The sequence below is a fragment of the Canis lupus genome, chromosome 11 (genome assembly GCF_003254725.2).
Source record: "Canis lupus dingo isolate Sandy chromosome 11, ASM325472v2, whole genome shotgun sequence".
Lineage (NCBI taxonomy): Eukaryota > Metazoa > Chordata > Mammalia > Carnivora > Canidae > Canis > Canis lupus.
Window position 1 is genome coordinate 73355453 of NC_064253.1, and position 19832 is coordinate 73375284.

The window sequence follows — 19832 nt, forward strand, 5'->3', positions numbered from 1 at the left end:
ACTGGGTGGCTGGAAATAGGACTAAAGCCTGGTGAAGATGAGTCGACTCCAAAGACTGAAGCACAAATATGTTTTGGAGGAGAATACAAGTCTTGACAGGCTGGCCTGGCCGCCTCTTTAACTTTGATTACTTTAAAACTGTAAACAGACATCCCTGCTGTGCAGTCTGGGCCCTTGAACCTAAATAACCTTGCCTGCTTGCTGTACGAAGATAACTCAGCTCAAGAGATTGCATCATACCTTAGATTTATTGAGCAACATGCTACCATCTGTGCTTTGCTTCTTTTTAGTTAGCTTCAAAGCATAAGTAGCCCTATCTGATCTTAGCAACAGAGCCCAAAGGAGTTGCATTAGGATTTCAAAAGAGGCTTTTGTGCTGCGGGAGGTGGGGAGGAGGAAAGATAAAACAGCCCCCTTTCCAAGAGAAATCTGAACCTAACACTTCCTAGCAGAAAACAATCATGTAGATTTACTGCTCAAAGCTAGTGTATCCGAATCCCAAAAATTAACACAACTTTCATCTGGACTTCTGGACTCCCTATACACACACTCAGGGTGAGAAAAATACATGAGAAAGGTAGATGCAGCATCACATTAAAACTTTTGGAAACTCAAAGTATTAAAAAGATGATGATACCTCTATTCCACCTTACTTCTGCATCCCTCCCATCCAAGTCTTAATTAAAAACAGAAACAATACTAAATTGTAAAAGGTCTGATTTTCCCATGTGACTACTTGGAATTTTTACAAAGTATCAAGTTCTTTCAAAAGTTCCTTCTCTCTGGTTTGCTGGTACCTTAAGCATAGGCCTGCTGGATGATGCCAGGATGGATGGATGGATGGATGGATGGACGGACTAGGGTGAGCTACGGGATGCTGGGTGAGGCCCATACCTGCTCTTGGCTTCAGTTTCTCCATCTATAAAATGAAAAGCTTAGTCTAATGTTTTCTGGGATCTATTCCAGTCCTTTTTTCTCAAAGCATAATTATCAATCATTTCTAGAAATGATTCTGACAATTTTGAAACCTAACTGGTTAGAATTGTAGGTCTGATTACAGGAAGACATAAAAGGGAAGATTATTACTGTATGACCAGAGAGACAGGGCCCACCCAAGTCCTGCTGGCTAGTATGACAGGTGCTCTTCAAGCTGACCTCTAACAGTCATGCATAAAAACAATGGCAAGAACGTTCAATTTTCTGTACTACTCCAAGCCAGCATTTCCTGTCCTGAACCATGCCGCAGAACACTAATCCTGTGAGCTGTTAATAGGTGTTCCTCCAAAAAAAAAAAAAAAAAAAAAAAAAGGCTTTCTGTATAAGGAGTGTGAGGTACAGAGAGTTAAACAAATTCAAACAGGCTTCTTTATGTAGGGCTTCTGAGAGCTGTTAGTAATAAGATCTGCCGGGTCCTGTGCTTGAACCTCATTACAGGTACTTCATTTGATCTTCACTTTCCAGGTCAGGAAACTAAGGCACAGAAAAGCTAAGAAACCTACATAAAATCATCCAACTCATAGGAGGTGGCGCTGGATTTTAAAACCAAGGATTATCACCAAAGTAAGTTCTATCTTTTTTTTTTTTTTTTTAAAGATTTATTTATTTATGTGAGAGAGAGAGAGAGAGAGAGAGAGAGAGAGAGGCAGAGACACAGGAGGGAGAAGCAGGCTCCATGCCGGGAGCCTGACGTGGGACTCGATCCCGGGACTCCAGGATCACACCCTGGGCCAAAGGCAGGCGCTAAACCGCTGAGCCACCCAGGGATCCCCAGTTCTATCTTTTTTTTTTTTTTTTTTAAGACAGAAAGAGAGCAAGAGAGTGTGCGTGCCTAGGGCAGTGTGTAGGGGTGGTGTGGAGAGGCAGAGGCAAAGGGAGAGAGGAAATCCCAAACAGGCCCCACGCACAAGGCGGAGCCCAACACAGGACTCAATCTCACAACTCTGAGATCATGACTTGAGCCAAAATCAAGAGTTGGATGCTGAACCAACTGAGCCACCCAAGTACCCCACCAAAGTAAGTTCTCTTAGTCAACCATATAGCCCTGGCTTCCATCAGCCTCCAACATGCTTACAGATACCATCAGTCTCCAAGAAGGTCTAAGGTATGCAATGAATCACAAAATTATTTGTCCATGGACCTCTTATTTTCTTTAGAGAAACCCTGCAAGTTGTATTTTTTTTCTAAACACCTCTTTCTACTAGTCAATAGAAAGCCACTTGATCTCTCAATGCAGAATTTTACTACCAGGAAGCAGAACTCAAAATATCAGAACTAGACATATAGATGGCCAATGGACATATGAAAAGATGTACATCATCACTCATCGTCAGGGAAATGCAAATCAAAACTGATGAGAGGCCCCTGGGTGGCTAAGTTGGTTAAGCATCTGCCTTCGGCTCAGGTCAGATCTTGGGGTCCTGCAATCAAGCCCTGCACAGGGCTCCCCACTCAGCAGGGAGTCTGCTTCTCCCTTGTCCCTCTCTCTGCTCATGCTCTCTCTCTCAAATAAATAAATAAAATCTAAAACAAACACCACACCATGAGATACCACCTCACACCTGTCAAAATGACTAAAATCAAAATGTAAGAAATAACAAGTGTTGGCATGGACATGGAGAAAAAGGAACCCTCTTGCACCGTCAGTGGGAATGCAAACTGGTGCAGCCGCTGTAGAAAACAGTATGGAGATTCCTCAAAAAGTTAAAATGAGAACTACTCTATAATCCAGTAACTGCACTACTGGGTATTTACCAAAAGAATACAAAACACTAATTTAAAGGGATATACACACCAATGCTACTGCAGCATTATTAACAATAGCCACGATATGGAAGCAGCCTGAGTGTTCATTAATAGATGAATGGACAAAGATGTGGGGGGGGAGTGTGTGTGTACATACATATATATGGAATATATATGGAATATTAATCAGCCATAAAAAAAAATCTTGCCGTTCGTAACAACACGGATGGAGTTAGAGTATAATGCTAGGTGAAATAAGTCAGAGATATGTGATTTCACTCATGTGGAATTTAAGAAACAAATGAACAAAGGGGGAAAAAAAAAAAACAAGAGAAAGAGAGACAAACTAAGAAACAGACTCCTAAGTCTGAAAGATCTCTTCATCCAAGCTCCTCATTTCCCTAAAAAGCATGTTTAATTATTTTTTTCGGGAGGGGGCAGCAAAGTTTATTGAGATAGTAAAAAGCTCCCAAAGAGGTAGGGGACCAAAGGGGGTTGCCCAGCATGTTTACTTCTGAAAGAGGAAGTGACACAGTAAGGGGAAGGATTAGAACTCAGATCTTCTATGCTGTAGTATAAACCTCTAATAATTGCTTCTCAAATATTTTTGTGTGTGATTTTCAGCTTTTAACTGTTTATAACTGATGTAGTAAATATTTCCTAGATATAACCTACTGACTCGTTTATCCAAATATTTAGTCTTGCTTTTACTACTAAACTGCAATAAAGAAATAAAAGGGAACAACTGTGAAAGGCGAAGGCTCAAGGAAACATTACCTGAGAATATCATAACTGGCAAAGTCCCACTGGTAGAGACCCAGTGCCGAACTACAGACGATGTACTTGCCATCAAAATGAAGCCTTGGCTGCAGGCAGATACTCCTATCCTCAGAGACTGACAATGTCTTTAAACACTTGCAGTTGATTTCTCTCCCAATTGGCCAAATCTACAGATAAAAGAAAATCAGAGATGATGACAAATCTTATCACCATAGAAAAGCTAGTCCTTAAACAATGTGGCTTATGTTTGTCAGAGCCAGATATAAAGTGAAGTAAATCAGAAAGACCACAGGTTTTATAGTTGACAGGCATGGGTTCAAGCTCTAACTGCTACATGATCTCGGGTAAAATATGTAACCTCTCTGAACCTCAGTTCCCACAATGAAGATGGCTACATGGAATGGTTTAAAAAATGCAATCAGAAAGTATATGAGTGCTCTGTAAAGTTTTTGCAAATTGGTTTATTATACAAGTAAATATTTATGTTTTCATAGGGTTTTTTTTAATTTTTTTTTATTTATTTATGATAGTCACACAGAGAGAGAGAGGCAGAGACACAGGCAGAGGGAGAAGCAGGCTCCATGCACCGGGAGCCTGACGTGGGATTTGATCCCGGGTCCCCAGGATCGCGCCCTGGGGCAAAGGCAGGCGCCAAACTGCTGCGCCACCCAGGGATCCCCTGTTTTCATAGTTTAGATCTAAGAACTAAAGAGGGTATGAGGGGATCTCTGGGTGGCTCAGCGGTTTGGCACCTGCCTTCGGCCCAGGGTGTGATCCTGGGGTCCCGGGATCAAGTCCCACATCGGGCTCCCGGTGTGAAGCCTGCTTCTCCCTCTGCTGGTGTCTCTGTTTCTCTCTCTATATATATATCTCTCATGAATAGATAAATAAACCTAGATAGATAGATAGATAGATAGATAGATAGATAGATAGATAGATAGGGTATGAGATACAGGTCTTAAGATACATTTTTATGGATCTTTCATTTACAAATCAGAGCTAGAAACTGACTCGTATGTAGAAATAATGAACAATTCTCTTCCCAAGAAGTTTAAGATGGCTTATACTATGGACATTCTTGCTTCCCTTGAAATATTCCCTGTGTAGCACCATTTTAATTTTCCTGTATTTGCCAGTTTTTCTCTGATGAGGCAAAGTAATGGAGAAGAAAACCTCACCTTGATCTCATATTTGTCTGCACTTAAGAGTATGTAGTCTCCAGGGCTGTGCAAAAGGGACTTGACTTTACACTTTTGCAAAACCACCTAGAAATATAAGCAATCCATGTTAAAATCCATGTTATAGAAAGATCCTTTTGAAACTATTTCTAGGGCACCTGGGGGGCTCAGTGGTGGGGCATCTGTCTTTGGCTCAGGTCATGACCCCAGGGTCCTGGGATCGAGTCCTGCATCGGGTTGCCTACAGGAAGTCTGCTTCTCCCTTTGCCTGTGTCTCTGCCTCTCTGTCTCTCATAAATAAATGAATCAAGCATTAAAAAAAAAAAAAAAAAAAAAAAACTATTTCTATATTGCTTTTTTAAATTAAAATATGAATAAGAGCCTGAAGTGAGATGGTATCCTAGAAGAGTTAAGCTGTAACTCTATGACCACATTAGCCTCTAGGTAGTACAACCAGAGTCTCTATATTGTCAGCAGGATCTGTCTCATGTTGGTAGCATTTAATTTCCACTTTTGTTTGAAAACAAACATTAGGAATGATTTTAAAAACTGTAAAACATGACTTTATAGAAAATGTGAGGGACAGGAAAGAAAACAGCCCGTAGACCCAGACGCAGATAACAACGATCTGCTTTCCTGAGCATGTTCATTATAAAGGAAAAAACACTGGACTTGGGACAAGAATCTGCCAAATATTGACTCTGCAACCTTATGATGATGATGTAATAAATAAAAGCACTTGGGATAGTCTATAAACATTTAGGGACTAGTTATTTTTGTAGTAAAGTCTGCACAAAGTGAGAGGGAGGCCAGGCTCACTTCTTCATTAGTCTGGGTTGCAGATTCAACTGAAACTGACAGACCTACTACACGTAGGTACGCCGCTGGCTCCTGTCCCATCATCTCATTCAGAATTCACAGGAACGTTTAACAGATGCAACTCAGGCCCTGAAGAGAGGACTCGTCTAAGACATCACAGTCGGTGTCCTGGCCACAAGTCCAATGTTTTTAACACGTCAGATTTTCTTATGTAACTTTTCCATTTAAATATCCAAATGTGACCCCTACAGAGCTGTGGTAAAACATACCTAACATAAAATGCACTATTCAACCCTTTCAAGCGTACAGTTCAGTGTTCTTATTCTTCTCACAAACTGCTGTCCTTGTAGGTCTGCCTATTCCAGAAAAGCATATTCACCTACCTGACCTAAAGCCCAGTGGGTGGCTCTGATTCCCCCTCCTTTGTTTCCCAGGAGTCGGTAACTTCAGCTGGCTTTCCCTTAAAGAGATATCCTTCAGGCATGCTCTGCTCTTTCCTCACTGCTACCTGGGTCCAAGCCACAGGTATCTTTTGCTTAGATTACTGCAAAAGCCTACCTGGCCTCCCTAGGTCCATTTGTGCCCAGCTCCAATCCATTTTCAGTCGTTTTTTAAAAATATAAATCACACAGCTCCTTGCTCAGAACACTCAACTGCTTCCCACTACACATACGACCCCCAAAATCCTTAACACGGCCAAGGAAGGGCTACATATGGCCACCTGCCTCACACTGCCAACCACAGCACAGCTCCACTGGCCTCAAGGCCATCAAATGTCCTAGCATCTCTCCTGCCCTAGGGCCTGGGCACATACTGCGCACTCTGAAACACTCCACTACTCTTTACCCAGCTAGCTCCAATTTCTTCTTCCTGTTCTGTCTCTTCAAGCAGCTCTCCCTGAAGGGATCAGACACCGTCTAGACTTTCTCACAGAACACTGCACTTTGCCTTCAGAGCACCTACCACCGTTTGTACTTGTACATTTACTTGTGAAATTACTGTTTAATATCTATTTCTCCCACAGAGCTAACATCTGGGTCAAGCCTGGGTCTGTTTTGCTCACGGCTGTATCTTCCATCCCGCACGCACAGAGAGGAAAAGGGTTTCTGCCGGACACTCCCATAAGTACTATCACATTCAGGTCTCAGAGCCACTTTTTGTTGAAAAATGACAAAACACCATAATATTCTTTTACAGATCCCATACGTTTTCCTTTGTCTCATTTCTTGCAATTATCATTTTTTTCCAGATAAAAATTGCTTTCCTGATTAAAAAAAGAAATATGCTTATTCTAAAGGGGAAAAAGCACCTATAATTTCATAAGTAATAACCAACTTTACCATTTTGGTACATAAACACATTTATTCAGAAACTGCTATTATACTCCACAATGCAGTTTTTTGTCTATGACTTCCTTTATTTGCTCCCTCTACGCACCGAATATATTGTGGGCATCTTTCCACATCCATAAGTCATTCATTGTTAACTATTTACCAAGTGTCTTTTATTTGGCTGGTCACTGTTGCAGGCCAACAGGCACTGTGGGTATACCTGTTGCATCTTATGGCTCCCCTACTACTTACAAGGGAACACCTAGCATCGTCCACCCCACCCCCAGTTCCTTCACCCCTACAAAGCCTGATTGATGTCAAGATTTCTTCTGGAGGTCTTCCTACCTTGGTGACCCATTCCGTGTGCCCGGTGAGTGTGTTCAGGCACGTCCCAGCAGATAAAGCCCATACTTTCACAGTGAAGTCTGCAGAGCCACTCACCAAGATATCCAGTTCATCATTGTAGTCAACGCTAAACACTAGTATATACAACATACACAAAGTTAAAACATGCTCCTGTGAGGGTCTTGTATAATAGTGTTCAATCACGTGCATTCTCCCTAACTGACCAACTGTATAATTTCTCAAAGGTACTCTAAGAGTGGTGCTACTCAGCTAAAAATTTTATGATAAAAAATATATATCCATTTCAAAATTCTTGTTATTATTATAACTTATCATTCTAAGTATGGAACATCCCTGGAATAATATAATCTCTTGTACTTGTGCTAGCTTCAAAGTGAGAGGTAAAACTAGTGCTGGAGATCATGGCATTTCCACTCAGGCCTGCTTGCCTGACACTACACAAAACTAATCCAGCTCATGCAGGGAAAACATAACATGGGTGGCCCTACTCAGATTTGCACTGTTTTATCACAATGAGACAAAATGTCAAGAATACTACCCATAGTCAAGAAAAGCCAGGGTAAGAGAAAAACAGAACTCACACAAGTATCTCAAAGGTCAGACTAAGCAGTTCTCTCCAACTATCTGAATGTCTTCACGGGTGTACCTCTAGCACTTAACAGTACCTGAGCACAGCAAGTGCTCAAACATTTGTTTTTAAATGTTGCCAAACTCTAAAGGAACACTGGGGACCCAGGGATGAAGACATTGAGCTTTTCCTTAAGGAACTCAGTCTAAGTGAAGGGAGAAGGAGGGGTCCAAAAAAATTAAATGTTTACCTCTTGCTAAGGAAACACCAAGGAGAATGACTAACTCTGCCCAGGGGTATCAGGGAGGACTTCAGGGAAGATGCGATATTGGAGATGGGCCCTGAAGGATGAGTAGAGTTTATCAAGAAAAGAAAGAGCATATTGCAGGTAGAGGGAACAGCAAAGGCACGGAATTAGGAAAAGCCATAGCAATGTCCAGGGAACAGCAGGAGGAAAACTTTTTAGAGCAGAGCTCTTGAAGTTGGTCAGGTATAAAATCACCTAGAAGTCCATGTACATCTTGACATGGAACAGCACACTCAATATGTAAGTACCATGCTAAATCATATACTTTCCAATATTAATGTCTATAACAAATAAGTGGTAACAAATATACTGAGGAAAAATGTGTAAGATGACAAACAAAATGGGGGAAAAATGGTTTTCAGCAGTAAAACATCTAGGTTCACTTCACAGTATTACTGAGCACCAGACACAATACAAGGTACTCAGGACCTAAGGGTGAACAAGACAGGCAGGATCCCTGTCCTCCTGGCATGCATACAGCCAGTGTAGTTACCACATCTATTTGTACGATGAGTATTATGACAAAATACAGGTTATCGGGAAACTTATAGTAGCGGGGAATCCAAGATGGCTCATAAAACGTGATGCTTAAGATCACAGACTGTGACCCTCTGGGGCTGAGGCAGTGAGTAAATAGGGAAAAGGAAGAAGGGACCTGCTGCACAAGAGGCTCAATGTGATTTCTGTACAAGGCACCAAAATATAATGCAGCAGAGGTAGCAGCTCAGGTCACAAGGCTATATTCAAATATTCTGCATAGCAGAAAATTATTAGGAAATATTCAAGTATCTGTTCCCTTTATTTTATCTCTAGGCACTGGTTTAATCAATTGTCAACCAAGCTCCAATTCAATGTAATATGTGTAGATCACACAATCTGAGCACTCCTGTCACTCCAAAGGATTTTCAGCCCTGATTCTACAAATAAAGTAGACTGCGTTTACAAGTGAAGGACTTGCTGAATTTGGAGGTATGGAATCTGACAAAAGCAAAATGGACTGACTCTTCAACAGGGCATAAATGAAACAGGTAAGGAGAACTGCCCCCTCCCAGCATAAGGGTGTACAGAAGAGTTTTGAAATGCTCCAAGGGAAAGTGAAATTCAGGAAAAAATTCCAAATAGGAGTACCTTAAATAAAGGGATGAACTGCTGTGACTAAGAAAAAAGAGGGAGGGCAGCCCAGGTGGCTCAGCGGTTTAGCGCCGCCTTCGGCCCAGGGCGTGATCCTGGGGACCTGGGATGGAGTCCCTCATCAGGCTCCCTGCATGGAGCCTGCCTCTCCCTCTGCCTGTGTCTCTGCCTCTCTCTCTCTGTGTGTCTCTCAAGAATAAGTAAATAAAATCTTTATTAAAAAAAAAAAAAGGAAAAAGAAAAAAGAGGGAAAGGCAGGTTAAGCTAAAAAACAAGAATACAAAAAAGGAGTCACATTCTTGGCTCCTGGTTTTAAAGAATGCGATTAAAATAAATGCAGAAACCCTTGAAAAAGGGCAACCCACCCGCCCCTGTGTGCCCCCGGAAGTGCTGGGTCCTGGCTCCGGAACTCCATTCCCAGCAGGCCACAGTGTTGTCAAAGGAGCCTGTCACAAGCTTCTGCTCATCAAATTTCACTGCTGCACAAGTGTGGGTCTGGATGCCATACACGCACTGCCCTGTGCTCACATCCCACAGTTTTGCAGACAAGTCATCTGACCCTTCAAGAGAAAAACAGGGAGGTTAGTAAGAAAACAAACACTAAAGAAGGAAAGTCAATCCCTGAACCATGGTATTCTTCAAGGAGAACTTCATGGTCCCCTCTTATAGCATTCCCATTTCATAGCTGAGAAAAACAAAGCATGGAGAGGGTAACACAACCTATTCAGGGTCACCAAATGGTGTTAACAGCACGGGGACTGAATGCAACCTTTCTGGTTTAGTCCTTTTCCCTCACCTTTGCAGGCCATACAAGAGTACTAGACTAAAGCATCCCTTGGTGCTTCCACTTGTAAAATTTCATAATCTTTGAGTATCATGAGCTTTCTGATTTGAGCTTGAAATGATGGGTATTACCTTTGATTGCACATGTACATTTATCTGCCTATCCATGACCCACCAACCTTGAGCAAATAAAGAATGCTGAATAGTAAAACTGTCTGCTGGAATGTATTCTACACTAAGGTAAGTCAAAGATAAGCCTCAGGTCTTGGATTAACTTCTTCAAAGGCTAATTGCTAATTCCTTGAGCCATTCCGAAATGTGTAAAGGAACCTCTAAGAAAACCATGGATAAATTACTCCCAGATATTGACAACAACTCAACAATGAGCTTGTAAAGCCGCTTAAGATTCTGCAGAAAGGGATCCATGGGTGGCGCAGCTGGTTTAGCGCCTGCCTTTGGCCCAGGGCGTGATCCTGGAGATCCGGGATCGAATCCCGCGTCAGGCTCCCGGTGCATGGAGCCTGCTTCTCCCTCTGCCTGTGTCTCTGCCTCTGTCTCTCTCTGTGTGTGACTATCATAAATTTAAAAAAAAAAAAAAAAAAAAAAGATTCTGCAGAAAAAAGTGGGTTTTATTTCTGTGTCTGACAAAAATATTATACCGATTGTGCTGATAAGTCAGGATTAGCTTTAATCATGTTTAAAAATCTAAAGATTAAATCAGTCATGCAACTTACCTTTATAATAAAGTATAATAAGAATTGATACAGATGTATAGAGAATACAAAAAATAAGTCACTATGACAAAGACACAGTATGCAGGAAAGCACCAAATGACCAGTTTGGGAAAAGATGAAATGACTATATGAAGCCGGCCACAATTCTACCTTTAAGAGCTGGTGAAAAGCCGCTGTTTCAGACAAATAACTACCACTTACGAAAAGGGCAGAAAATGAATTTCAACCCGGACCAACACTAGAACACACAAATGAAGACTATGTTTGTTGTCACTCTATTTAGAGACTCAGTTTCTTCTTGATAAAACAAGGGACGGGACTTGGTTGGTGATTCTCAATGGTCATATGAGACATCAGAATCATCTGGGGAATGGCACTGGGCTGGCTTGGTAAAGCATGTGACTCTTGATCGTGGGGTTGTGAGTTCAAGCCCTATGTTAGGTTTAGAGATTATTTAAAATTAAATCTTTGGAAACAGCTCTGCCCAATAGAAACATAATACAAACTACAAAAGTAACTACATATATAACTGAAAATCGAAAATATAATTTACTATTTACTTTATTTTTATTTTTTTTTTTTTATTTTTTTTTTTTAGTCTTTTTTTTCAATTTTCACTTATTTATGATAGAGAGAGAGAGAGGCAGAGACACAGGCAGAGGGATAAGCAGGCTCCATGCACCGGGATGCCCGATATGGGATTCGATCCCGGGTCTCCAGGATCACGCCCTGGGCCAAAGGCAGGCGCCAAACCGCTGCGCCACCCAGGGATCCCTACTATTTACTTTAAAAAGTAAAAAAAATTATTCTAATCTCATTAGCTCAATATATCAAAAATATTATAATTTCAACATGTCATTAATATAAAAAATTATTAATGAATTATTTTATATTCTAAATATTCTAAATCATTGAGTATTTCCCATTTCACATCTCAGTTTGGACTAGTCACATCTCAAAGAGTTCAAAAGCCTTATGTTGCCTATGGCTACTATACTGGATGGTATGTCTAGATAATCTGAACTACACACTTAAAAGTAATTATTTAGGTGTTCTAGGAAGTGGCACAATTGGCTCTTCAATCTTGTGTGTACTTTACCACAATTTGATAAAAAACAAAATAAAGGGAAATGATCCTAATTAAAGTGGTTTACATAGGAAAATATTGTTAAAAATAGTAAAAAAATAAATAAAAAATTTCAGTTTTACACCCTAAAGAAACATCAGAAAACAATTAGGTTGATTTCAGTTCCATTCTATAGTGGTGCTAGTCTACTCTTCACTGCCAGCCTCCAGGGGCCATTAGTCTCCCACTCCTGTTTAGCTTTATTTCAACTTTCCCCGTGGACTCCCGTTTGCTGCGCTGACTAGCAGCACGTCATTAATGATGCAGCCCAGAGATGAAAGGGGACTAAATAAATGTAGACTATTTTTCACTATATGAAAGAAAAAACAAGACCTCTCAATTCAGGAAAGAGGATGAAAACAATACTTGATATAAGTATTGACAAGGATGGGTATATAACAAAAAGGTAAGCAGAAAATAGAGTTATAACTTAAATGAAGTAAAGTATAGAATCAAGCGAAGTTTAAATAATTTAACTGGTAGAATCAGATCTCAGGTCTCAGCTGCCTCTCGCAGGCATCTGACTCTGACGACCAAATGAACAAACATTTGCGGCTCCCTCTTTGATACAGGCAATTTTCAATGTCCTTCTTGAAAGTCTTCGTCATCATTCTGCGTCTTTACCTCTTACCCTCTAAGTACGCTCTTCAAGTACCCATCCTAAGCTCTATTCTTCTTCCTTTCCATCTCCTTGTAAAACTTCACTGTTCCAGCCATAGCTATGGTGTGACTAACCCCTTAACCTTTTGCTCTAGCTCTGTGCTACTCCCCAAAGCTCTGATGTTACACTTCCAGACACCTGTGCTAATCTCCACTCATATCCAACTGCATTAAGTTCATCCCAAATTGAACTCCCTCTACCCTATAAAATTCATTCCTTCATTTCCTATTCTTGTTGCTAGTACCACTAACTTCTCAGGTGTATATATAGCTAGAAATCTCAGTCATTTTTGAAATCGATCCTTTCCTTGCCACATACTCAATCCATTGCCAAATCCTGTCAATTCCATTTCAATAGCTCCTCTTCCATTTAACTGCTCCTTTAAAAAATCTCTGCCCTTGCTGTCCTAAATCTTGATCTATTTACTTTTACCTAAACTCTAACAGCTTAATACTTTTAGAAACTCTGGATTTGTGTATGTCAGAGGGTCTCAAATAGAATTAGTATCATCTCCTAAAGGAACACTTTAGAAATTTGTAGGGGTGATTTCAATTGTCACAATAATTTGGGGACAAGAGGGCATTACTAGCCTCTACTGGGCAAGGCTAGAAACACCAGACATCCTGCAATGCTCGGGGTAGTGCACAGAAAGAATGGGCTCGTATCCTGCACGGCCTCTTAAAGATTCTGCTCTATATCCCCAGTGAAGAGCTTATGCTTAGCTGTCTGAGCCTCGGGCCTATTTTACAAAGCATGGAGTTTATTCTAAATTTCCTGAGTGTGAGTACCAGGTAGATTGAGGGAAAATGTACTTTGCTCTGTTGGGGACTCTGCTAAGAGTTTTTCACCACTTGAGGTTCCATCACTGATGGTACATCATCTGGCATTTGTGTCTGATGTGTTCGTGACAACAGTACACACACAGGTGCCAACATCTGATTACACTTCTGTCTTCTGGCTCCGCTGTGCTTGAGTACATGTTCAATGCGTAGTATTTTAAGTTACTATCTTTTTATTTCTCCTCTGATCAGAGTTTAGGTATTATATTGATTTTATGAAATATTTGTATATGCAGGTAAGTTATTTCTATGAATTTTACTTCACAGTAAGAGAACATTGTAAAATATGTAATAAAAAGAGGACCTGAGTTTGACAGAAATAAGAAACACTGGTCTACTTGGAACCTGATCCTAGCCCTTTTGCTGCCCTTTCATCGTTTTTTGTTTTGTTTTGTTTTACGGTACAGTTTTCTCTATTAAGGCTCAGTTAATCATCGTTTTTTTCTTACTGCTTACAGAAAACTGTCCAAACTCACACTCCCAATATGTAAGGTTTTTATAATACGACTCAAGCCAATTCTTCAGCTTATATTCTAAGAATTTCTTGGGACACCTGGGTGGCTCTGGTTGAGCATCTGCCTTCGGCTCAGGGTGTGATCCTGCATCAGGCTCCCCATGGGGAGCCTGCTTCTCCCTCTGCCTGTATCTCTGCCTCCCTCTGTATCTATCATGAATAAATAAATAAAATCTTAAAAAAAAAAAAAAAGAAGAAGAAGAAGATTCTAAGACTCTCTTCTAATAGGGTCTCTACTTATATCCTGAGTTCAGCTAAAATGAATTTTCTTTACTTTCCTATGTGCTCCACGCTTAGCCCTTTCCACACCTTTGCTAATGATGACCTTCCTACTGGAAAGTGCTTATTCTCATCTCTCTAAAATCTACCCATTCTCCAAGATTCAAACATAAACACTGCTCAATTTTTGCTAACGGAGGCACCTCTTTTATAGATATTATTTTCTTACTCAACTATAAGCCAAGGTCACAATGATACCTTGCAGACTGAATATGACCCAACCATAATATTTTAAAAATGCAAAAAATACTTAAAAATCAGCACACTAAAAAAATAAAAATAAAAAATCAGAATATTGCACAAAAATCTAGATTTGGGACTTCTCTTAACATAAGATCTGACCACTCTGAGCTTAAATCCCACATGACAATAATTCACTACAGTGGAGCAGCAGCTATACTCTCCAGAAGGGCAGGTGTTCTGGGCAAGTGTTGACTACATGGAGACTTTTACTGAATCAGGCTACCTTCCTGATACCAATGTACCTGATACATTCTATGAGCAGAGAACTGTTCTATTTATCCGTGTATGCACTCACATTGTCTTTCACAGAAGTCATTTTATAAACACCTACTGAATGGCACAGAGCAGAACAAGTTCTTCTCTTACCATGTCAGAATTAAGAAAGGATAACTACCTAATTCACTATACTATGTTAATTTTTAGCATCAGGCATCAATCTTTTTGGTAATATTTTATTGCTTGTTCAAGGGCCTAAAGATGTCACTGTAAGCTTATTGCCAAATTCAGAATTTCATAATTCAACCACAGAGAAAACACAAGCTCTTCAGTAAGAGCAAGAAACAAATACATGAATACTTTTGTAGCAAACACTTCTCTCATTGGTTACAGTCACAGGGATGCTGCTACTAGGAAAATTAAACTAATGCTTTGGATTATTTTCAGTAGATAGAGCATAGTTTTCAATATGCAAACCTGATGAATTTAATCAGAATAAAACATACAAAATATAGACCCACCTAGAGAATAACCTTAAAATGCAGACTTGGGTTCACAGTTATTGCAGATATTAACTTTCCACGCAGTTAAAGAATTCAGTGTATGTGTCCCATTCACTTCTATTCCAAGTAACTGAAGTTGTACTGCATTTCAAAAGTCAAGTTTAGGGGGAATCCCTGGGTGGCTCGGCGGTTTAGAGCCTGCCTTCGGCCCAGGGCGTGACTCCGGGGTCCCGGGATCGACCACATTGGGCTCCCTGAGTGGAGCCTGCTTCTCCCTCTGTCTACATCTCTGCCTCTCTCTCTGTGTGAGTGTCTCATGAATAAATAAATAAAATCTTAAAAAAAAAAAAAAAAAAAAACTAAGTTTAATGAGAATTTTTTTTAAAAAAGCTCAATGTGGTTCTGAAAATAAGTCAACTGCCAGTATTTACCTAAGTGCAAATGAGCACAAATCTCAAAGGTAATACTATATCTTAGTCTTTAAAAATTACCTGCCATTGATCCTAAGACAAAAAGGACACAGAAAAGCCATCGCCCCAACTGGGAAAGTACATTAAACTATAAAAGAATGATGATGCTGTTCCAATAATCTGGCCTATAGGACAGGGACTAATGTAAGCATAGAGTAACTTTAGGATGACAAACAAAACCACAAAATGGCTTAAATTTAATGTTTATTTCATAAAATTGGCAAAGTGTCTGGTATTTCAGAGACTATATGACAACATGAGAAAAAATATATATCCTTGAGAAATCATTCTTCTCAAAAATATTAAAATTGAGTCTGTCAGAGCTCTGAAGGAGAAGCAGGTTATTTAAAACTTGCTGTGGCCACAGCACCAATTCAATCTCTCTGAAAAGGACAGTAAGAGGTGCTTTAAAATCATTCATATTTCTGGATTTGTGATTCTACTTTGAGGCTTCTAAGTAAATAATTTAGGAGAAAAAATGCAAACCAAAATATTCATCAAAACAGAAAAAATCTGAATATGCATTAATATTGAATTGAGTAAATAATGATGATATATTTATACAAAGGAATAATGTACGCTATTAAAAAAGGCAACTATGTATTTTAGGTAATACTCAAACGTTTATTAGAAATTTTCTTGGGGGCACCTGGTGGCGCGGCTGGTTAAGCATCTGACTCTTGGTTTTTGGCTTAGGTTGTAGTCTCAGGGTTGTGAGATCAAACCCTGTGTCGGGCTCCACACTCAGCATAAAGTCCGCTTCAGATTCTCCTTCTCCCTTAACCCCTCTCGCTTGTGCTTCCCCTCTCTCATAAATAAATATTAAAAAAAAAAAAAATTATCTTGAAGAAAGAACACCAAGTATCCCTAAATATTATACAGAGTGAAAGTGAATAGGCATTGGGATCATTGATTAGAACTGCCTGGAACCATTGTAGATGTTGCCTAAGAATTACTTACAATGCCTTTCAAAATGTATTGCCTAAAATGTGCACTGATTAAATGCAGAAACATGTACCTATTATAATTAGAAGATACGATTATTATGTTTGTTATATAGCTACTTAATTGCTTAGGGTTAAGATATGTCTTTGTTTCTATCCCCAAAGTCTACTAATTCCTCTTACTTAGAACCACAGGAATTTACAGCAAGAGAGAAATACTTCTCTTCCCATATTTTATAGACAAGGAAACAAACACAGAAAGGTTAAGTAATTTTTCCAAGATGATCTAACTACTTGCTAGGTCTAGACACCAATTTTTCCACTGGTTTTTCTCAAAAAACACTACTGATAGAAAAAAATTTTAACCAACATGAAGAACTGTACATTGAGGGGAAAAACACTGAAAAAAATAGTCACAGCTTTCTGATTTACATCACATTTAGAAGAATGCCTGGAGCTTTCTTCTCATAAAGTTTTATAAAAATGATTTGTTTTCTAGAGGGAAAGAGAATAAAGAGAGGTAAAACCACCCAGGAATGGGCGGGGGGGGGGGGGGGGGCGGAATGCCCCTATAGATATCTCATATAATTAATACTCCTCAAGCCTAAGGAGTGGTTTGTCCTATTTCTAAGGTTATAGCCTATGAAATGCAAACCAACAGAACAGCTCCAGGGTCTCTTACCTGTACAGAGAAGTCCATCTTTATAGTAAAGTGCATACACTCTGGCACTGTGTCCAATTAATGATGAGGTCTCAAAGGCTTCATGGTCCTCCAGTTGCTTCATTCTCAAAATAGCCTTCAAATAAACCTTCTTCCAGTGCAAAGCGTCCTGAACAGAATCATCTATCTGCCAGCCCAAATTTTTACACGCAGTCTGCCACACCTCTGTACAGGCACTTATCACCTTATTCCACTGTTTAGAGACGAGGCAGCAAGTGAGTAAAGTCTGAGGATCGAGCCATTTTAACAAATAAAAACTGAGCTCCAGGGGAAGGAGTTTGAGGAAGTCCCGCTTGAGGAGAGTCTCCAGGTTATTGGAGAGATGCCTGAGCTGGACTGCCCCACTCAGACTAATCAGGTGATCCAGAGTTTCATTTTTCTGCAAGTCCGTCAGAGAAAGAAATGTAACAGAAATGTTATCAAGCCATGTCTCAAAGTCCTTTCTCTCCATAAGGTTATGGAAAAATTTACCTGTGGCACATCAAAATATTGTATTAGTTCTGCTCAAAAAGACTGTTCAAGCAAGACTGCTAACAAATGAAAATTAGTGTAAAAAACTTAGCATTACAACTTTACAGTTAATACACTGCATTTGAAAATCTTCCATGCACACAAAGGAATATACATTTGAGAAAACATACTTTAATAAATCATGACCTCTGAAACAAGCCAGTGAGACTTATGTAGGTGTATGTGACTTGCTCCTTTTGAAGTCTAGCACATGCTAACATGCATCTTCACAGTAAAAGAGTCACAAAATATCCATTCATTATAAAATACTTTATTACACATAATATACTTCTCCCCACCCCACCCCATCAAAACCATCATAACACTATTTCCTTAATACATTCTATTTAGGTACTAAAAATCACAAAAATAAGCACCAGCAGGGAACAACCAGAAGGCAAGTCTCCTGAGCAGTTAACTGGAAAAATTAGTTATCATGCCAGGCACAGCCTGACCTGTTACCAAAATCACAAAACCGGCTACTGGCTTTTCAAAAGATGTTCAGGCAAAAACGGTTTGGGGAAGAAAAATAACCAGATGTAATAAGTTATATGGCTCAGGTATTCTGGTTCTTCTACTTCTTTTATGGCACTGCCTGTTAGAACATGAATCACCAAACTCCTTACGTGGCCTTACATAGTTTTTATAAGCTACATGTGAGCTGGTGACAACTCTTAGCCATGTGCCATAGAGAGCAATAAGGGCCAAGGAAGCCTGCGCAAATAAGTCAATTTAGTAATCCTGATGCTTCCAAAAAAACCAGGTAGCATCATCTGCACTTTTGCAGAGGAGGATGTTAAAAGAGCAGGTAAGTGATTTGCCTCTAGTCAACAGAGCGATTAAAGTAGCACCCGAAGGGCCTCGAGGTCAGGAGGTCAGTGCTCTCACCATTAGTACTCTTCCAACGCGCTTCAAGCTGTCTCTCTAACAGCCATAACCAGGAGAATCACAGCCTGGGCATAAAAATCTGAAGGCATGGTGACTACCTGATTATACCATCTTCTCCTTTAGGAGAATGACAAATTGCTCCTGGACCAAATGGAACAACAACAAAAAAACCTTACAAATATACAGCATTACATACTGGGTCAAGGTGTCAACCCACCTTTAACAAGAGGGACTAATGAAAACAAAACAAAACAAAGCAAAACCCCAAATCAGTAAAAAACATCTTTCCCAAGGTTGGTTATATGTTGAAAGATGTTTGTGCTAGATGATCAGTACATGGGGGATTTTTTATTCTCTTTATTATCATATGTTTAAATATTTCCATAATTAAAAAAAAAACCTTTCCTTCTAACCACTTAATTTCCAACAGACTATCATACTTATTAAAAAAAAAAAATCCAACTTAATGTGGAAAAGGAAAATAAATTCCTTCTCATATATGTCACCTAGACCAGGTCTACAACAAAAGCCAGATCTCATTTTCCAACTTTGTTCATGTAAGATCAGTTAAAATCATTTTCATTAACTTCCCAATATCAAATTTGGCAGGAATGTCATCAGATATAAAACAGTAAAAGCAACCAAATCTTCCAATTATATCATCTGATAGTTTTGGTTTTGGAACAGCGAATGGACTTTAAAATAATCCTCTGGAATCCTCAGGGCTTGGGCTAGGCAGCATTTATTAGTTTAAGGATTTACACGGCAGCCAAAAAATAATCAGTTCACCAAAAGTTTTATCAACAACATGAGCTAACAAGCCTCCTCCTTCTGAATCCAAGTGACACTCTATCTGTAACAGTTCTGGAAATTTTTTACTTTAAAAAAAGCACGCACAGCAAAAGGCAAAGCAATCCTTTTCTGTGGACATTCACAAAATGTCTCAATGGCTAATTAATTAATACTGGCCAATTAAAAACACAGACCCAAACATCTACCCAAGAGTCAATGCTTTTTGCATTGAAAAAGCATGGAGGAGGGGAGCCCTCCTCTCTCACAACCTGCACACACCCAAGTACCCACACATCCATCACAGAATGCTCTGAAGGCTAAATTACTATGACTAGATGACTATAAGGAACTTTCTTAGGGTCACAGGTCTAAAGCGACCCCTTTCAG

General features: G+C 39.7%; 1 protein-coding gene across 7 annotated transcripts in view; it reads right to left on the bottom strand.

Annotated features, from left to right (window-relative positions):
* The window catches only part of FBXW2 (F-box and WD repeat domain containing 2), a 52018-nt gene that overhangs the window by 30376 nt on the left and 1810 nt on the right, over window positions 1-19832 (bottom strand). For 3 of the 7 annotated variants that reach the window (XM_049116429.1, XM_025431980.3, XM_049116428.1), the window contains 5 exons: window positions 17217-17726; window positions 9588-9782; window positions 7196-7329; window positions 4701-4787; window positions 3520-3689 (listed from right to left, as the gene is read on the bottom strand). In XM_049116429.1, the coding sequence (XP_048972386.1) occupies window positions 3520-3689; window positions 4701-4787; window positions 7196-7329; window positions 9588-9782; window positions 17217-17706 (1076 nt within the window). In that variant the 5' untranslated portion in view covers window positions 17707-17726. Of the gene's footprint in view, window positions 1-797; window positions 920-3515; window positions 3690-4700; window positions 4788-7195; window positions 7330-9587; window positions 9783-17216; window positions 17727-19832 lie in introns of those variants that run through there. The other 4 variants (XM_035696920.2, XM_049116431.1, XR_004803615.2 and 1 more) reach the window with 3 other exon arrangements.